We start from the raw sequence: 22,012 nt of genomic DNA on the forward strand, positions 1-22,012 counted from the left end.
GAGAAGCGCGAAACTGTGCTGTGTTCTGCGAGCACGCCTCTCTCCTCTTCCTTTGTTACGTTATTTATTCGTTTAATTAACTCTCCATCTTCCCAATAAACTTGCCTACGAGACTGCTTTGTAAGTTCAACAGATTTTAACGCCATTCGGACACGCGACACTGTCGGAATTAAAACTGACCGCTCCTACCTTCGACCTTCTAACAACGCATTTATTAACCCTCTGTCGACCGTGACTGGATTTATTTTCACCTTCGTTGTCAACAGCTTTCCCGATCTCGCTCACTCGTAGTAATCTCCTCGTCGTAATTCTCTATATTACTTCGACTACTTTTCAACAGAAGTATCTTTTCATCCCTATTTAGATTTAGTATTTTAATTCGTGTAATTTTGAATAGGAAGAATGAAATGAAACTGTTTTTCAGGTGTTAATGAATCCTTCGCAGAAGAAATTAAGCTTCTCCGGTGATATTTTCAACTCTATGCCCAACGTTATCCCCTTCCCTTAGTCTATTTCCACTGGTTTATCAAAAACAATTAATAACCGACTATAACGGCGAATTATTTTTCTCTTTGATCCTCGTGTACGGTTCTCTCGAGTTTACACAAAGTTTAGCAGATAAATCGGATTCCCATACACTATGGCGCATCGCCACCCCCTACAGAGCTCTCTCTCTCTCTCTCTCTCTCTCCCTCTCTCTCTCTCTCTCTCTAGTTCATCACGATCTCATAGCTAAATCGTTGGCGCCGGAGGTGATGATTAACCCGAAGTAAACAACCGCCCAATAACATGCTAATGCGAGCGGGTAGCCAGGTCAGGCGGAGGAGGAGATGGCGACTGGCAGAGAGACAGCGAAAGCTCGGGAATCGAAAATGAAATTTGATGCAGATCGCGTCGGGATCTGCGCTTCTCCACAGTACCGTGGCATTATTAATCGACTGGGAGAGATCTGTCTATCACAGTTTCACGTCAGTCGAATGATTTCGATGAAACAGCATGGAAAGTAAACTATTATTAACATTAAAATATTTTTGCCGTTTACGAATCTTGCTGAAATCGTCCACGAAAATTTTTATATTTCCATAAAAAATGATACTTTACAAAGATTTCATTCATCTCGAAAGAGATTATTTGGCGAATGAGGGTTCGTTAGAAAGTTAACCGAACGAAATTTCGATGAATCACGCTATAAGCCAGCCGGCAAGAAATTAGGGCGCATGATTAAACAGTGGTGAAAATAACGGATCAAAACACCATCAATTTAGGAGTCAACGACAAGTCCGATGAGTCGATCACTCATGATTACCAGTCACAGAAACGATATATTATTATGCGTAACCATGATAGGGGTGGAAAAGTTTCGGCGACGATGCATCATGTACGAAACGTCCGCGTTATCGTTAATCATGATGCATTAGACACTGCTAATAATGATTTCTCATGTCGTCGCTCCGTTCGTTAAGCTTCACGGATAACGAAATATTTTTAGTAGTTTTCGGTTGTTTGATAATCGATTAGTGAGAAAATTCACCGCATCGCGAATAATACGTTTTAACCGCTTTCGTTTAAGTGGAACTTATGAATTTCGTTACATTATAAAAATATGACACACGGATTAAAGAGTCAAAAAAAAAAAGAATGTTGCCTTCCTGTAATCAACGGTAATAATAATTGTTAAACCTATTTGATATATCGTAATATCATAATCATATTTACATTTATGTACAACTAGTAATTTAGAAAGTGGAAAACGATATTTATCAGTATTTGTTAATTGGTACGCAAATTATTTGATATTACGCTTTAGAACGTGCAAACATAATTAATATACGCGTTAAAATAATTTATGAGTAATATAGCGGAGAGTATGTGCTAATTTTAAGAAGGATCGATAGCATATGTTACGTGTTTCCAAGGTATAAGACCACGTATGCTTTCTCTAGGTTACGTGATATATGTACACGTACACATTTACAGTATCGAAACATTTATTCATACGATATGTGGTATATGTATGAATATACATATAAGATTGCAGTTTTCAGTACTAACAGAAACGCCAAGAGACAATCATGTTCACTATATATCGAAACACGTCATATTTTACGAAAAAAAAAGAAAAAAGATACAATTAATTATCGTCACTCGTTTCGTTTCGACACGTTTTATGTCAATGGATAAAAAGCGTTGATTAAATCAACCTATTTCCAAGAAACTAATTATGCGAGAAATCATGATAGAAGTGGGAAATACAGGCTGAAACCAATTATAATAGGAACAGAGATAATCGTCGAGTAGATAAGAACGTTATAAACAGAAAAAACAACGTATCTGTAATTATATCGATCGTTTTTCACCGGGACCTAGATATTAAACACAAGTTACGTGGCAAGTAACTTTGAACAGATACGAAGAAAGACAGGACAAAGTTAATTAGTGCTTGCTTGTGTGGCGGAAAATATATGTCGAGCCTAAATCTTATTCTTCTTACCGTTCTCTTGGTAACGCAATATTTCTATTCCGAAATAGTAAAATCTTTTTTTGAACGATTTTCATTTTTACCCATTATACTTTTCCTCGCGATCGTCTTAAACGATATCTGCCAGAAATCTAATTTACAAAAATTAACTTACAACACCTATCGTTGCCTATCTTGAAATCTTTGAAAATTCGAAGCCCGATGTTTTTTATTTTATTTTTCGAGCATCCAATAGAAAACGATTGACGACGTAAGTACGCGAGTCACTCTGTCTCTAAAGAAAGGGAACAGAGCTATGGATTAATTGAGCAAGAAAAATTCGTAGGGAGAGGAATGACGGCGATGTTCGACTATAATCACCCTTTCGCAAAGACCTCCCCCGGCTGTTTGCAAAAGGGTCCTTGGTGTAAACAACGAGCGCGAGACAGGAGGCCGCGACAAAATACGGTGGACGTAGGAAGTAGGTCGTTGGGACGAGCAACTTTTCCTTTCTCCTTGCAAGGGATATGTGCGCGGTTTAGTATTCGTACAACTCCTTGTAACAACGGGGATGTCGCTTTACGTTCAGAACAAATTTAGAAACCGCAGCATTGGGAAATGGTCACAAACAATATCGCGTTGGAATGTCATCGTCCTCTGTCATTGCAATAAGCGCGTATGGTGTTTCATTTTATCGCATAAATGAATGACCTACAGAGGGTGGTTGAATTGTAGCAACTAAAAGTATAAAACCGAGAAAATCCAAGGTAGTCGGTGGAATTTTTTAAGGAAATGTCTTTACGAGAAAGCGTTGGTAACCTTTAAGTTGTCGTTTCCAGGATTCCTGCACTGTTTTTCCAACGATAATGGAAAAACCGCAATGAGGTAGGTTTAATTGTCCTACATTTGTAAATAGGATTTTTAAACTTCTAGAATAAACCTCTCCCACCCACAACCCACAATCACCCGCACTCACAACCTAGCTGCATTGCTAACGAATTTCTGCGCGTTTTAAAGATAACGCAGGAAATATTTAAAAATACACGTAAGAAACCTACTTAGTATCTGTGCACACACAGAGCAACGAGTATAAATGGACAAACAATGTACCATTTAGATCATAAGTTGCTCGATACTTGCTGTTCGTCAAAATTTTGTGCAAAATCTAAAAACTCCTATGCGTTTAAAATGATCGATAAGACGAAGAATTCCAAGTAAAATGAAATTCTCTGTGTTGTAGCGTTAATAAGCATCGACATAATTTTCCAGTTGGAAACTTTATCTACGAAACAACGTAAATATCGCAGATTAGGTTGGTAGTTGCCTGGCGCGCGCGCCCGCGCGATATCGATCCGTTTCTGGTTTCCGTTTAATATCATTCGCATATACGCAGCGTGAGCACGGGAAGCCCATGCAGACGCGTCAGTTATTCGATTTTATGTAGCCACGATGACGATGACAACGGCGATAGCGATGGTACTAGGAATGCGTTACGAGTCATATTACTGCGCTCCTAGACTGAGCACTGAGCATTCATCAGCGGTTGTGTTACTTCGCGGTCGCTTTATAGATCTAACAAATTGCGCTAATACGAATGTCTCACGCTCATTTCTGTCTCTTCTCTTTGTCGAGTCGTTCCGCATCGCGATACCACGTGCTCGTTCCTCAAAGAATTACCGTCGACAGGTTACTATAGACCCGTTAAAAGCGTTTTCATTGGCCAGTTAACCGCGTAGAAACTCACGAATTAACGAACGAAGCAACAATTCCATTAAGCGCCTAAATAAATTCGCACGTGCGATCTTTTTGTTGCAGCGCAACGATACATTGTGATTCACGAAAGTATTCACTTAACACAGAATTCCTTTATGGATATATTACGTACATTGTACGAAACATCCTCAAATTTCCTTACCACTGCAGCGACACACGACTATCGTGATTATAATAGTGAAATTTGAAACCAACCCGAAATCCGAAATTGCATATAAAAGTTACGGGATATTTATTGCGAACATACACTTGGCGAAACGTTGGTATACAGCGTGAATAGTAGTCTGAAACATACAACGAGATGGTCTCGCTAAATATCGTGGCTTATTATTTCGTAACTGGCACGTTCTCCGCACTTGATGTCACTTGATTAGTTTTTTCGGGACGTATAATGTAGCGAATAATTGAATTCGAATACTTTGGTGATTTTTGCAAAGTTATTTTTAGATCTGTTTCAAATTTCACTTACATAAGCAATACAGCAACGACAGTCGTGTCTCGTTACATTGCTAATGAGATTTCAAAATGTTTTCTGTAATTTGTATATGTATATGTGAAACACTTCACCTTTCGATGGCAGAATTGTATTTTTGCCTCGTGGTTTGATTAATTTTTTAAATACGACGATTAATCCATATGGGCAAACACGCCCAGGTTAGATATCATGAAACTGTAAATTACCTAAAAATAATAATCAAGAAATAGTCGAAACAACAATGCAATTTATTAAAAACCTCCCTACATGAATGGAACGCTGTTGCACAATAGAGGCAGAATTTAAATTAAAACACAAACACTTTACTACGTGTACGAGTATAAAAATGAATTGTTGAAAGAAGAAATAAAGAACGAGTAATAATCTAATTTGCGTTGCTGGACCAGGACAAAACAATTAGCACAGACGTTCGTTTGAAACAGTTGTGAAGCTTAAGCAAAGAATTAATTAAATAACAAGCAGCTTTCGTTGCGACCCAATAATTTTAGATTATATCTCAAACAACAAAGACGTTTTAAATCATCATCGTGTTCTCTGTGCATTGCAAGAATTATCAAAACAAAAATATTAATACAAAACAAGATATTTAAAAAAAAACAAGTATACTATTACGTAAAACAAAAGAAAAATTTGTTTAAATACTATAAATATAAATAAAAAGCACTCTGCTATCAATCGAAAGGCATTCGCCTCGAACGTTGCTGGCTAATGTCTATTTTTCTTATCCTCTCGAACGAATCATCCAGTAGAGTCCCTCTGCGAAATCGCAATAAACTTTCCAAAGTCTTTGCTCATTCTGTCTCTTTCTCTCTAAATCTCACCACAAAATCTTCGATTATGAACCAACAACACTTTCGTGGGCCAGCAGCCAAGCCGCGTTCTCATTTCTCAAGTGTTGGACGTGCCGTCTCGATCGTGGCAGGAAAAGCTGCTAGAGCCTGTTACACCACCGTATCCTCTCAACATTCACCCTCTGCAGCCCTCACGTACACGCATGTACGAGACACACGTGCTAGATACAAGGCAGAGTGTCAGCTCAAAAAGAAAAAGGATCACTCGAGCGTGTTGGATGTTATTGTCGTTGCCAGTATAAGTAGCAATACGAAAGAAACGAGAAAACACGTGGGGGAAAAGCGGGCAAACGAGCAGGAGGGATCATCGCTGGCACATGCAGCACGCGACGACGATACAATTTGGAGCTTTGCACCAGAGACATGTGACAATATCACGACTACGTGGTACGTGCTCGGTGTGGAGGACACCGCACAACGCTTATATGCCTCCCTTGCGACCATCACGGAACGTGGTTCAACTCCCACACGGACAGCCGTACACATCCGTAAATAGGGAACCTGTGGAAGAAGTCGATAGTGGAACGAGCAAAGAAGATGGTCCGAGGTTACAGATAGGCGCGTATTTTCTACGATCTTTCGCATTTGGATTTGTCGGATTTGTCAGATTTCTTAGGCGGTATCGTTCCAGATACTTAGTTTAGTCTTTCTCTGCCAGATTACCGACGACGATCCTCGAGTTTCATTGTTTCTCCTTATTTTCTGCCAGAATATTTCCTATACTTTTCTTTTCTTTCCATTTTTTTTCACTTGAAGTACGTATATGTATGTTGCTTCATTTTTATTCGTTTCATACCAGATTAATTTAACCTTCCATTTATAGCTGCTATACTCTTTTTGGAGTGATTAATTTCAAAAGTGCAGGTTTTGCGTTTGACGCGGAATTCTACTTATCTCTGAGAAAACAACGATAACGATAAAAAACTAATCCTCGATTACATAGAGCAAGCTTTCGAATCAATTTCGCAAATAAACGTAATCGTAAAGTACAAGTTGGCCATTATATATCCATGGTACGTATACGGAGTTCGGTAGAAACGAATACACGTTTAAAAAATGATTCTATAGGCTTTTCCCTTCCCAGATTGCTTTCCTTGCGTCAGTAATAGAAGTTTCTAGCGTCGAAACGTATATATCGATAAGATAACGCGGTGAGTAAATACGATCTAAAAATCTTAAAGTGTCGTGAGTATAAAATAGAATTATTATTACTATAAAAAATTAGAAACGGTTATCTCATAAATTAAATAAATTATCAGGAAATGGTGGTCATTTTTTTTTTTATAAATCGAACGTTTCCGTCGATTTTGCTTATCTACGATCAATTAAAAATGAATGGGACATGATTTTGCAAAAGCATACGCATATACATATCTCATACATACATACATTAAATATTGTTTTAACGTTAGCATCGTATTTCTCACAAATGCGTTCCTTTAACGTAATTCCTTCATAACTCATTTCTGCATTTTCATGACACAGTAAATGGTACTTTGTCTTTCGTTTTATGCTCTTTTAAGCCTTTCCATAAAATTCCCAAGCAATTGGGGCAGCCACTTAATTAGACTAGTGATCTGCGTGCTCTCAACCCGTCTTAATCAACTAAAATAGACCATAGTTTAAAGGATCAAAATGAAAAATTCTACTTTACGACGCTTAGCTCAAAACCTACGCTTAAACCATTAAGGACTAACGTTACGTTAACGCAATATTTCATTTATAACTTTTTCGTTACACAATTCATTACCGACTATTATTTTTTTAATATTGTTTTCATAAGAAAAGACTTCAAAGAGAATTTCAATTCGTTTCGAAGACGATAAAAAATTATTTGAAGCGCGACTCTAGCTAATTAAGACAAAAATATTACACGATTATCCGAAAGGAACGTTGAAAATCTACAACAAACACAATTTTCTCAACTTGCAGAGTGGCAACGCTACTTCACGGACAAATAAAGATTCTTATCGATATGACTCCAGACTCGTCACGATGCGATAAACTCGACTTGCGAAGACGCTGTTCGTGTTAACAAATATTTACGTAATTCACGAGACGGGACGGAACTATGGTTACACCAGCGCAATTTCGTCTCAACTACAACGAAAAGATAGAAATCCGTACTTGTCGACAAGTGGAAATTAATTTCGGTGTAGTTTCCCGATACGAGTAAAGCATTCGAATCTAGATAGGAGAACCCTCGCACGACCTTTAGGGTCCTTTAGTGACCCTTTTGTTAAGCGAATTCCTCCCCGGAGCCGTACATATCACTTAACCCTTGCATCTATCGAGCTCCCTACACGCGTTAAACGCCTCTTTGCAGAACTTATGCGCTCGATCCAAGCAACTCGCCACAGACCACCAACGCTGCCTAACACTTCCCATAATTAACTACTCGTTGCGGCTGTATCTTATTATTCTATGAGCAGCCGAGCTAGCGCAAGTTCCGAGCCCGGCTGCTATTAAGCATTAAGCAAGATTTACGTGACGACTTAATACAACGTCTTCGCGTAACCCGTAATCGAACGTGATCCAGTGTATCGTGGCTGGTGTGTGTTTGCTAGTGCGATTACTAACCAACTTGCCTGATTTTTTATGTTAAATTCCTAACGCGATAGAATTTCAATTATTCGAATATTATGGCGCGAAAATGAATTCGATACGCGCGAAACTGTCGATGGTTCGCATGTTACAAAACGCATTAACTATGTCAAAAAATGGAAAAATATCGCATTCGTTTAGGGGTATAATATGAGGGAAATTTATTTTTTGTTGTTGCGATTTTTGTTGAGACTTTGGCTACGACTGCTTTTAAATTATCTTTCCTTTTCTTTTTTTTTTTTTTTTTTTTTGGTACATTGAGTAGACTATTTAAGTTAAGTATTTAAAAATTTGGAGAATGATGATAGTACGGTTGCGAAAGTTCTTAGATAATTTTATTTCGACAGTATCGATGAAAAGAGTATTTTAAACGCGAAATAATAATTTTTTTATAACAAGCATCAGGTACAAGTATATGCCAGGAAATTTAAACTGTTAGTTAATTTATACATCTGATTATTTCAATTCATGGCTATGATAATTGTAGCGTGACAAAAATCTGTTCCCAAATTATGTAACGGCAGGAAAACCGTTGCACGGAAAAACTGAATGATTTTAATCCTTTAACGATGCTGTACATAAAACACCTAACACCCACAACACGTTTCAGAAATTCGGAAATCCGGAAAATGCGACCGAAAAGAGGGCGAAAGTCTCGGATCGCGAGACGACTTAATTTCATCGTGCGCTACCGGCAGAATCCTTCCGCCCGCGAACAACTGAATTCCCTCAGAATTCTCCGAGTCCTTGGACCAGGAATTCCGCCCTTCGAATATCGCATTTTATGTTAGCCGGGTGCATATTTTAGAAGCATTTACTCCGCGAGGGCTGGATAAGAGAGATCTTTGTACAAAGGTGAGAACAGGCGCGAAGAGGGTCGAAAGAGAGACGGAGATTCGCTCGTGGAGAACGATGTCGGGACTATGCTCTTGCCCTCTCTCGTATCCAGGAATGTCGCCAAGTTATTTTAGGCTTCTATTCCCTTCTCCGCGAACGCTATTCGCGCGAGCCACGTTTACGCGACGTAACGAAATAACGAAGAAGGGCACGCCGACGTATCGGGTCCCGCGCCTGCTCGCTGTACCCTTACGCCTGACAACCAAAGAAACACCCTTCTCAACTTTGCACCTTTTGCACGGTTCTTTCGCGACGAGTCGACGAATGATGTTTCGCAATGACGGAAGATGCGCATACTACTGTACGAGATAAACCGCATCCGCTCTTACCGTCGCGTTTGACTGTAACGTGTATCTGTACAATGCTAACCTATCATTTGCTGAAACTACATTGTCACGTTCACAATTGTAATGATTAAATTAAAACGATAAATTGACGTGAATCGATTGAATCGATATGATTCGAAAAAGAGGAATTGTTGAACTTAAAGATTGAAATATAAGACTCTGAGTTGGTCATATTTTACGATTATTCTCATTAAGGATTCGAGATTCCGAAGCATTTAAAAAATAAGATTACTTCTGTAAGGAAAATTTACGCTATTTGGAAATTGAATCTTTTAACGTTACAATTTTTTCTCGAATCAGCTTTATTACTCGAGTAAAAGAAGTATACATATTAATTAATAAATATTATCAATATGGAATCTATTCGTTTATTTATTTGTGCGACTTAAAGCATGAAAACAGTCAGAAGAAAGATCGCTTAATTAATTTAAGAAACACCGCTCCAATTTACAGAATCTACGTAACGCATCGTCGCAGCTGCTATTATTCACTTGGCTTTTTCTCAAGGAGGAGGCCACTCGCATCGTGTATTCCCGGAGGACAACCTTTCCATTAAGCGAAGTATCTTACTCTCTGCTTTTGCAAATAACACGATGATGGAAAAAAGTAGCGGGTGTAGACGGGAAGTGGCCCGTAACGAGCATTAAATTGCATTTTCATTGTTATCGCGACATTGCTCGCCGTAATTTAACTAGCACGGCACCATGAGTTTTGATTTTCTTATCTTGTTTATCGAATAAGCTCAACTACTCGAACCTCTTGTTTTTCGCATGCAATTACATCGCACAAGAAATAAAGCTGGTATTATCATATTTCTTCGTCTCTTTGCACGATCCATTACGCAATTCTGTCGTTCAAAAATCTACATTTCGTATTACGTTACAGTAGCGCGGTTGAATTATTAAAGATGAAAATACAACCTTTCTCAAGCTACGTTAAAATTATCGATATGATTTGTATATTCAATTTAATAAGTTTCAAGAAACATCCTCTGATATTTCAAGTATTCGAAACGTATGATAGAAAAAAATAAGATTCCATGTAATATTTCGGGATCGCGATAAAATATTTTCGACTTTTCCTTTCTCAAATTCCTTTACTTTTACACTTTTGCAACTTTTAACTTTTTAGCTCGAGAATTCGACAGAGTACATTCTGCTAAATTGTCTCCATACTCGCCAAGCGTTCTACGAAGTTCGAAAATTTTGTAGGATTGGGCAAGTTTGAAAAATTCATTTTCATAAAAGGTCGTTTCAAATAAATTGTCACTCTTCCATAAAGAACGAAATGACAGAAAAGTGATTTCGTGACTGTGTCACTCTCTTTACCCCACTTTTTCCCACCCAACCAATTAATTGTTTCCTATCGCGAGCGCATAGATACGTCTCTTTGATGCAGTTTCGTTCTCTCTGGCAAACTTGTTCCATTCAGAATTTTTCGTATCTTTTGCACCTAATTGTAACGTATAACTAGAAGATGACCCAAAAAAATGATTAGGGACAGGTGTATTTATAACGAACCATTCGACTCGCGTTAAAACTTCCAAATTGAATTGAAATTCAAGTGTATAAGGGATTCTTTCACCTAGATATAACGATTGAAAAATTAATACAACACACTCATTCCTACACATATGTGTATATTCGCTTATGCTATATATACAATATACATGTATAAAGAGAAAAAGTATCAAACTTACGTGTTTTCCTTTTGGTCGCCGTTGCTCGACTGTGACGACGGCGACGGCTGCTGCGCCTGTTGCTTCGAGTACGGATGATGATGATGCACGACGTTGTTGTTGTTGTTGTTGTTGTTGTGCATGTGCACTTTGTTTGCGTTGCTGTCGGTTGGCGAGCCCGGCGAGATCTTACCCGCCAGAGCATTCAAAGATTGAAGCATTTTCATAGGAATCCTCCTTGCGACCGGTTCTCGGTGCCTCCCTCCCTCAGCCTCGTTTATCCTTGAGGAAGACAGGATTACTCGACGTTTCCGGTTTGAAGGTATCAACCCTCAAACACTAACTACTACACACGTGCGAATCAACCACCGGATTATGGATATACAAACGGAACTTTCATCAAGAAAACACACTTTTTCTACTCCTCTTTTTCTTTATTCGAACAATTCCACCGAATCATCAATTGTACGGTCACGAATTATTTCTCTCTTTTTTTTTTTTTTTTTTTTTTGAATATTAGACACAGAAAGCATACACTGTTCACGAGATACGGTTGCACTGATACAGACACCAATCTGTCTCTAGGGAAATCTGTTCAATGTTACTACTGCAGACTTTTGGCGTAACTTTGGCGACGTTTAACGTTCGATACGAAGCTGTCGAATAATCCCAGCTATCGACCACGCGGACCCTCGATTGGCTATACGAACAGAAATAAAAACAGAAAGTAGTTATATTATTCGAGCGTTTTGCTTCGAAATGAGTAATCGCGCCACGTATATGTATTTTCAAAAGCATTGCTTCGTTTACGTAGGATGAATACGAAACTCTCACAGGTTTATCGTTTCGAAGAAGAAATACGTAAAATTTAACGATGGCATAATGATACGATTTAACGTTTACTCTACAGTTTCAAAATCACTTATGCCGCGGACAGAGTCATAGAGAATATTGTTAAGTCAGTACAAAAGTTTTATTCGTTTTGTCTTTCGTCACCGTCGAATTGGTGACCCAGATCTACGTTTGTTCAGATAATTGGAAAATTTCGATAGCAAACGACCTAAATGATAGACAAGTCTCTGAAAATCTAAATAAACTTTCACAATAATACACACATTCGTATTGATTGTGTGAAAATCGAACCATAAAGATAACTTTTGTTAACAAAGAACGTGTTATCGTTTTATCTAGACATTCGCCACGTTAAACGAGCAAGTACCGAAGTCTTCGTAGATCTTAAAACGAAATTTGAAATGTTACGAATATTTGTAATATCCAGCTTCAATTTATCCCACATGTACCTACGTATCTAAAAAGTCACGTTACTTTGAAACCTAATGGTTCTTCGACAGCAAGTAGGGCTACTGCACTGGCCTAACACTTTCATCGTCATAGACTAAATCACTTCACCTACAATTATTTCCACGCATATATATTTCGTTGCTAGGGATTTACAGACGCGAATACCTCATTTCGTTCCTAAGTAACTCGCAGCGAAGTGGTCATAAAGAAGGCCCATGTTTCTTCCAAAGGAGGATACCCTTTACGAAGATAACGTAACAGCGTGAAACCACCCACGAATCTAGGAAGAACACGGAGAAAACGAATAAAATTGGAGTAACGCAGACAGTTGGAACGCGTACGTGGGACACCTTTTGCGCGAAACGACCTTGCAACGAGTCAATTAAAAGTTTAAGTTTAATTAGAAACTCGGCTCGTATACAGGCCGCACCACCGCGAACCACCATAGAGTCACGACTCGATCTCCCTTAACGTGCTCTTCGTTCGCTATTTTCTACATCTTTCCAAGATCGCGACTTTCGCTTCGCTGCTCCTGTGAGTTGCCTCTGTCTTGGTTTCCAGCTCTGTTGCTTTCAGATACAGAGCTTTGTTCAATAGCACGGAATGTCTTCGAGTGTAAGAACTTTCGACTAATTTGAAATGTGATAGGAAATATGATTTTCCGAGTAAAGAAATTAGACTAGATTTTCCGATTCTATGCTGTCAAAGCGATAATTTACAGTCGCGATTAACTTATAATTCAAAAGGACCAACATTGAATCTTCCTCAAGATGAAATTTACCATTAAAAAAATCGCTATCGCTATCGCTCATACTTTGAAAGACACTCTATGTACGGGCTGCACTTTTATCTTGGTCTGGAAGCTCGGGTCAAGTCACCGTAAGACGGACGTATTTACCGGAAGCAAAAGCGTTAAAAAATGGGACAGAGACAAGAAACTGCGATGTTGCCTGTTCGCTCGACGATCTGCAGCTTCTTCGGGGATTTTCGGGCGGCTCGAGTGTCCCTTTGTTTCGAACGTAGGTATCGTGCTCGAAGCTTCGCGTTCGAAGACGCTTGGGAAGCACCTAGGAAAGCTTCCGCCCGTTATTTACCGACAACACGATGAAACCGAACGAAACGACGCCCAAGCGTAATGAGCGCACTGGCAAGGAACGAAAAGCATCTGAACGAACGTCCAAGTCCGATTTCGCTTCAGTTACGGTAAACTGTATTCCAAGAAACGCTTAAAACGCTTTGACCAGTTGTTTGTTATCCGCTTTTATATATGGGTAAACGTAAGTGACTCGAGGACGTTGAACGTCGTAATCTGGAGGAACGTCGGTAGCACAGGGTAGCAAGACGAATCGAAAAGAAGCGACGAAAAAGAAACATAATCCCAGGAAACGTGTTAAATTCTGAAGAGACTGATGCTTTTAGTGAAGAAAGTGATTATAAATAACCTTATTAATATAATATTGTCATAAAAGAGGATGGAAATGAAATCATGAAATACTATTTAAATTTTAACTAAATTCGACCAAATAAGATCTCCAGCGAATTGAAGTTCTGGTATCCGAAAGTCACGTATATTAGCGCAATATCGTGTCGAGGGGAATTTTTCGAAAGCTGATCCAATCACAGTAAAAATACACGGTCCAAAATTTCCAAACATCTCCACATTTCTATACAATTTCAAAAAAAGCTAATAACCACGAATTCCCCATATTTTCTACCTTTCCGTTATATAGAAAACTTTAATTTAAAAAATTGTACAAACATTCAAGGTATAGAAGATAGTAAAGATAGCGATTCCTACAAAACACACGAACGGAAATCAACTGAATGTGCAACGTTATTCTAGAATTTCTGGATACTCATAGTAGACAAAGATAAAAGAACAAAAACAATTGCAGGTAAGATGTTCATCGTGTTCCTGAACACGAAGAAAGTCCGACTGAAGATTGGGGAGTGAAGATAGAGGCACAATTACCGGAACTGCCACCACTGTCAAGTGTCAAAGGGGTCACGAATAATTTAGTAGGCGAGCTGGGAACTGCGAAATCCTGGCAGGAGAGGAAGCGAGAAAGGTAGTGGCGAGAAGAAGAGTAGAGTAGAGCGGAGCGAAGCAGAGCAGAGCAGAGCAGAGCAGATGGAGCGGAGCGGAGAAACGACGGTGAGAAGGGGGCGGGAGGGCACTAGTAACTCCCGCGGACTGAGAAAAGCGCACAGGAAAGAGAGCCTTGCTCTCTCGGGTTACACTCCAACGCTTTTGTCCTTCGCGCCGCTCGCTTTCTTCCTTTCGCCTTTTTCTCCTTCACCCTTTCTTTCTTTCTTACCCTGTCGATCTCTCGTTGCGTAGGCTCGACCGTTTTACTCTATTCCCATCTCCACATCCCTTTACCACTGACCACTTCGCGCGTTAAAACGTGAAATTAAAATCTCGAGACGTTTCGAGGACAAGACGATTAGAGAACAAGTCGGAAGAAAGAGCCGTTTCCGCGCGGCACTGATTCTACTTCATCCGTACACAAGATTGCCGTAACTTGTGGATAATAATCCAAAGGTGCAATGTAACACGTAAAAGCAATGACAAAGCTCCGTATGTCGCGTTCGTTTCATTTACGAGGTTAATATTATACGTTATCTTCTAATTTCTTTTATCGCTCGTAGATATCGAATCAGTCCCTTTATACGTCGTGTCCCGAAAACGTGTATCATCGATTTGCTAGAAGGATAACGGAATAAAAAACAATGCTAGGAAATCTAATCGAAACAAAAAATTGAGAATGTAAAATTTCTCCTAGTAAATTCGAGATACGCCGCTCTTCTAACAAACCGACGATATATCTTCGAACATCGAGCATCCTATCGTGTGATTTTCCCATACACGGATCCCAACCTGATTCCTCTTGGTCTATTTCAAGGTTGTCGTCGTTCTCAAGCACCCTCCGCCACCTGGTCGAGGTCCTCTGGCGTTTCCGTGGCTGCGTCTAATTCAACTGGAGGTCGGTCAACCGGATACGATAGCACCGATGATACTCGTACGTAGAAGAGACGCGAACTCACGATATCGGCGTGAATTAAAGCGAACGGCGCTCTTGTCGACTCCACCTGAGCACTACGACTGACGACAAGAGCCGAGCAGCCGGCCATCGTATCTTCGGATAAGCCTTATCGGTGCCCAAAGACCCCACCCTTCGCCCATGGGCCGCATCCCTCACAAGCGCACGGCCGCGTTTTCACGTTCCAGCGTTTCTAACGTTTCAAGCCGGCTCACGGTACGCTTGCCCGCGTGTAAACTCGCTTAAGCGCCCCTACGAGCATTTACGCTCGACTTTCTTTCGTACTTTCACCGCGACACAGCTGCTGCCGCGACTTTGCCACGCTTTAGTATCTCGCGGCTTTTCCTCTTTTCGTCTTCCACTCTGTTCCTCTTCTTTTCCTTTCTTCCTTTCCTCTTTCTTTCTTCCGTTCCTCCCTCCCCGATGTTCACAAGTTACATAGGTTCATGTACGTTCGCCGATATACCGTGATATTAGCTACGGCGTTAAGCGAACTAATTGATCGACTAGAATATTCTTACGTGTCCTTCGATCGGGTCATGATGATTTTCTTGACGAGTAGAAAGCGTATGATGGAGATGGAAAGCTGCGTCGACCCTACGACGACGGAATGCCAAGTGTCATCTGCAACGAACGAGTGTTCTTAGTTTTCTGGGACGTCTTGAGGTATGGGGGGTTGGTCGTTCGTGTTCCATGCTAGCTTCTATGGTTGCAACGGGAATTGGAGGGCAATCGATGATCGGTACAAGCAGAGAACGGTGGTTTCCGGACGATGGTTCTGAGTGGGATTCAATTCGATTCGACTGGAAGGAAGCTATTGTAATTTGAAGGTTTGCGCATGATTTTAGTATTTGGAATTATATATAAACGTTTGACGATGTTTAGAGAAGGACAACTATTTTAGAAACACGTTTTCGACTCGACGTTAAATAAAATCAAGAAGAAAGCGTTTCGAAAATATCACTGCGACATCGTAGGAATCCAGTAACAGGGACAGGGAATTCAGTTCAAAACCGGATGCGCATGGAAGGTGAGGCGTGTTTGCGAGTAAACACTTTTTCACTAGCAACACCAGACGACAAGGCAGAGCCACGGAATGGCTCTCCGAGATTAGATAACAGTTGGAACGTTTTGTACCGTCGACTTACTCAAGCGAGCAACATCCTCGAGACGCGACTAGGTCCACGGTTTCAGTAGATGAAACGGTATAAAAGATGTTCGACGTTTATGGCGTAAGCAAATGCTCAACGACGCGCACAATGGACATAAAGAAGCCGAGCGGTATTTAAAATTTAAATAAACGTGTTGACACATTCACGTCCACGTAAATTGCGAGTTTGTCGTTTACGAGCGAGAACAGAATAATTTGACGAGTTCGTTTCTTTTTTTCATTAAAAAATCACGCTTTGCTTCGACAGAAAAATAAAGATGTGTCTTAGTCTTTTAACAAAAATTGTCCTGTGTGATAGTTCCATGGACGGTTATATTACATCAGAACGGAAGAAATGAACAAATTTGTACTTAGTGGAAAAAGTATTTTTCGATCCACTGCGTATCAAAGTATTCGGTAAAACACGCGAGAAATAAGCATCAAATATAAAGCCTAACTCGATAATGGAAAAGAGTAGGTTTAGTTTCTCGTAGAAATAACAATGCAAACGGTGAGCTGGTATCGTTATTGCATAGCTAAGCACCAGCAGTTGTTTGCCGGCGCGGAACAGCCGTTTGCAACTCAACAAAGAGGTATTGTTCAGTCAAGGGATTCATCTAGCTCGACTGCTACCTTCTATTTACACGGCCTAACTCAACATTATGTCACAAACTTCACGCAGTTCCTCACGACGTCGAATTTCCTCCTTCAAAATTGACTTACAGTTTTGACACGCGTTACCTACTTATAGTATATCGAATTAGTGCGCAAAGGCTACATCGATTTTCAGCTTCGTGTTGACGTAAGACGTAAACGATTTCAAATGTTTCGTACTGCGCTGTTTACGATTTTAGTTTGCTACCTTACTCGATCTTTACGAAATTAATTAAACACGACCGTATATTCAAGCTCTTATTTTAACATTCGATTTAAGTACACGCTAAATTTGTTTCAGATCAACGACTGCTTGGATATAATATGGTTCTACCTACATAAATTTGAACTTTCGGGATTAAAATCGATCGAGCCTCTGAACCTTCTAATTAATTATTCATTACGAAACAAATTTAACTTTGCGGTTAAAGTCAAGTTGAAGTAACAAAGAGCAGAGCGATGAATAATACTTTAGGAAAATAACTGGCAGAACGAATCACAAACTCAATGATTTACGAGCAGAAGATGGCTGCTTATCCAACGAACATATATTTCCATGACGATACAACAATTAATCATTAGCGTGCGTAAAACGAGATAGCAATAGTGACGTAAGTTTTTCAAGCTTGCTTTAACAACCTATGTTTAAGAAACGTTTAAACTCGGATCAATAAACGGCAAGCATCTTCGAGACAGAGTTTTGTCTAGCTCCCCAGCTATACGCTCGGACGAGAGGCGAAGTCGCAAGAGAATTTCGAACTGGCGAACTTTGCCAAATGTATGGAGGATCGGCGAAAGCATTTTTGATCGAACCTTCAGGTCGCGATGTATTTTTAACCTTTTGTATCAATATTTCGCAGTTGTATTTGAAATTTATAACGTATACTGCTGGCAAAAGTTAGGAATCAATCGACGTTTAAGCGAAGGTAGGCAGAATCTTTCTCTTTACGTTCTGCGATAAATATATCTATCGATTGCCATATATTTATATATTTGATAATATGAACTTTAAAAAAGCGTAATAACAGATAGAAAAGAACGAATGATTGTAGAAATGCAAATAAACAATGTTATTTGGACGTTTCACGTTTTTACTTCTTACCATTGTTGAGTAATGAAATTCAAGCATGAGGTTTTCCAGATAAATGAATATACGGGCCCCAGTTGAAATGCTGTCATAAAATTTCTAGGTGTATTCTGGAGCTTAACATTAGCATAAAAGACTAGGTAAACAGAAATCCGCGCACCCCTTGTTCCCAGGATACGTGCACGTTTTAGTCTTACAAGAAGAGGATTCAGCAGCGGAGCTGCTATTTTAACCAGATTCTTTCCCTGGTGAATTTGGAGCAAAAACGTGTGCAACCTACATTCCAGCGTTTGTATAAATACGCGTTATCAACAGAGAAATTTGTCATTAACCTAATTTATTCAAATTAATTTATACGGGGTGGTTGATAACTGGTGGTGGTACAAGCGAAAAGGGGGTGATTCTACGCGAAAAAAGAAGTCGAAAATATAGAATAAAAATTTCTCGTTCGAGGCTTTGTTCTCGAGAAAATCGACTTTGAATTTTCGCTCGTTACGCGTGCACTTTATCACGTCTCGTTGTAACGGATCTCACTGTAGATCGTTGTCTCGATGGAAAAATTAAAAAAGAAATTTTTATTCTATATTTTCAACTTCTTTTTTCGCGTAGAATCACCCCCTTTCCGCTTGTACCACCAGTTACCAACCACCCTGTATATCGTTAATTTGTTAATATTTATTAGCTTTGGTTTATCGTTAAGTAAATTAGAAACACCTAGGATAGGCGAAATTGAAAATGTTAATTCAGATACTGAATTATAAATTTCCGAATTAATCATTCAATTATGAAATATTTCAGCAAAAATGTTGAAGAATTAACTTAGAAATAATATCGGCCTAAAAAAAGTTTCGCCGTCGTGGTTAAAATTTCAAAGAAAATGATATTAAAAAATTCTGAGATCTTGGAAAAATACCGCCGAAAAAATACAAGGAAGAACTCTATATTTACGTACACGAACGACTTTGTATGCATCATATCGGATGCTCGCAGTGTTGCACGCAAATGAAAAGTCACAAGAACGTCATTAGCATTGCAAATGGTCAAGGGCGCTATGGCAGCGTTACATTTCTTACACAGACGCAATTGGAACGCGTATTAAATGTGGAACACTCGTTTTCTAGATTATCAAAACATGAAATCGCTTCTTAGAATTCAAGAAACCGATTCGAAAACCGCAATCGTAATGTCATCTGTGAAAATAAAATTACGGAAAATCGACGATGAAATAAAATCTGTCTACGTCGACCTTCGCTTTAATATTTCGATACTTCGGGATGAATCGGACAGCAAACGGGGAAAATGGACGATCGTAGCGTATATTTAAGTAAATAATGACGCTGGCGACGTTCGAGTATCATTGGAAAGGTACAAAACGCGATCAGTCTGATGAGTGTAGCCGCGAAAGGTTTGTCGATACAATACTAATTACGAGATGAGCTATAATCGAAACGCCACACAACCATCTAGCCAGTGCAGCGTGGTTGAAAGGCCCCCTTTAACGTGGCTGCAGGTGCGCCGCGTCATTCATCGGCTCGATATACGCAGCCGTTATTAGCAAAATTGCGTGAGCTAATTGGCTAATTAGTGATTAGGAACGTTAGCGCTGCCAACTCGTTCTGATGTGTTGATGAATTACTGTTTTCGGTCTGCTACAGGCGTACAATTATACCAGGCCAAGCCAAACTCTCTTTTCCTCCTTATCAGTGACCACCGTAAATGGCAAAATACGTTTTCATTGATACGAGTCATTCGATGCTTACTAGCGAAATTTGGTTACTGTGGTTGGTTAATGATGCGATCGGAAAGGTACCTACAGGTACAAGCGCGACCTATTATTTATTCTATAACATAAAGAAATTGATAATTTGGAGGCTATAGTACACTCGATGTCATATCACACGCGTTAGCCTTTTAAACATCTTCGGAACAATAACTACTCCAAAGATCCTTGAAACAAGCAAGCAAACCAACGACGTATTTAGCAAAGAGCACGAGATATATATTTCACGAATTTCAAGCAAAAAATAAAAATAACGAAGGAAAGAGGGCAAACGAATATTGCAAAATAATTCGAATAATTCTCGTCTCATTAGCGGCAGGATTCGTAAGTGATTACAAATCCAAATAAACGTGGCGCACGCGATCATGCAAACGCACGTTCCATTGCGGGGCTTTGCTAATGTATTACTACATTATTCGGTTGATACCAGGCTGATCATTGGAACGACCATCGCCAGAGGGTATAAAGCTTGAACACATTCCGTGATATCGTGGCGGAAAATGCTGGAAAAACGAGCGAGCTGTGTTGGCTGCTGGCTAATTCCGTGACAATTCGATATATTTTTACCGGATAAACGCCGGTGCTTACATCGAAAAACGATTGGTAACGAACGACGAGTCCGCTATCCAGCCAACACTAATTAATTACTGATTAACGTTGAAAACCGGGCTCGTACTGCCTGGGATATTGATGGATTGCCATTTCCGGGCTATTTCACCCGTGCATTATATCCGCATCGCGTTTCCAACGGGCAATGCTGCTCGATTAGCATCCACCGAAAATCTGAAAACCGCTTCGGCCTAAATTACATCTGCGCGTTAGTGAGCTAAGAAGTGGATTTAATATCCTCTGTACCCTTTCTATAATTTACGTGCTTATTTTTTTAAATATATAAAAGTCTAAAAAGGATCAAATCGATATCACACGCATACCGTGAAAGTACGTGCCAATTCGAATCTGATTTTAACAAGTATAGGATACGCGTTTCTTCACATCGCAATTTCCAACCATTGATTTGTATCTTTTTGAGTAAAAATATTTAACAAAAACGTTAGAAACACAAAATCTAAAATAAATTCAACAAATCCCTCCTTTGAAAATACTTTACGATATTACAATGCAAAGTAGTTCTACACCAGCGTTCCATTTTAAATCAAGGTTTATATAGATGACATATGTTCTCGGTATTTTTATGACAGACTAATTATAGTTGGGCTTTCATGCAATAACAAGAAGTAATAGCTGGAACTGTGGACCGAATGCATTGAAAATTCCGTGACAAAGGAGACGCTAAAGCTCTCGCATAGTAAAAGTCTAAAATAACAATGAGGCCAGGGAAAACGTTTACGAGAACAATAAATCTTCTTCCTTCGTTACGACTGCTATGTCACGCAGTATTCGAACTTGCGCTATTTTTATTAACAATACGACGATTGGACGCATTTTTATCTGATCAAATATATATCACGATGGCATTATGTAAAAGAGCCAATATTATAAAAATCGTAATTACGTGGGAAAATAGATACTTCGATATCGTGGAAACTACGTGGAAGAAAAGATCGAAACGAAAAGATATCAAGCCGATCCTAAGGATTCAAGCGAAACCTGTTATCACGTAATACCTAGAATCCTTGAATAAATATAATTAACTTAACCGTTATTCACAACGTCCACTCGATTAATGTTAAACGTGATCAATATTCTGGTATGCTAACACAAATTTATATAAATTTGATGTAGGTAAACGAAAATGGAAAAAATGAGAACAACTATTGCATTCGATAAAAATATCGAAAATCTATAATACAAAATACAAAGAAGGCGGTAAGACCGGAGATAAGGGAACCAATACCTAAAAGTCAATGAGAAAATTTGTGCAATGATTTAT

The 22,012-nt window shown here is 39.3% G+C and overlaps 1 protein-coding gene across 15 annotated transcripts in view; it reads right to left on the reverse strand.

Moving 5' to 3' along the window:
• LOC117159936 (CUGBP Elav-like family member 1-A) overlaps positions 1–22,012 on the reverse strand; it is a 355,184-nt gene that overhangs the window by 286,839 nt on the left and 46,333 nt on the right. For 14 of the 15 annotated variants that reach the window (XM_076621600.1, XM_076621613.1, XM_076621611.1 and 11 more), the window contains 2 exons: positions 15,288–16,074; positions 11,126–11,804 (listed from right to left, as the gene is read on the reverse strand). In XM_076621600.1, coding sequence (XP_076477715.1) covers positions 11,126–11,331 — 206 coding nt within the window. In that variant the 5' untranslated portion in view covers positions 11,332–11,804; positions 15,288–16,074. The remainder of the gene's footprint in view (positions 1–11,125; positions 11,805–15,287; positions 16,075–22,012) is intronic. The other variant, XM_076621605.1, reaches the window with a different exon arrangement.

This window comes from Bombus vancouverensis, chromosome 9 (assembly GCF_051014615.1).
Source record: "Bombus vancouverensis nearcticus chromosome 9, iyBomVanc1_principal, whole genome shotgun sequence".
In the NCBI taxonomy this organism is placed as follows: Eukaryota; Metazoa; Arthropoda; class Insecta; order Hymenoptera; family Apidae; genus Bombus; species Bombus vancouverensis.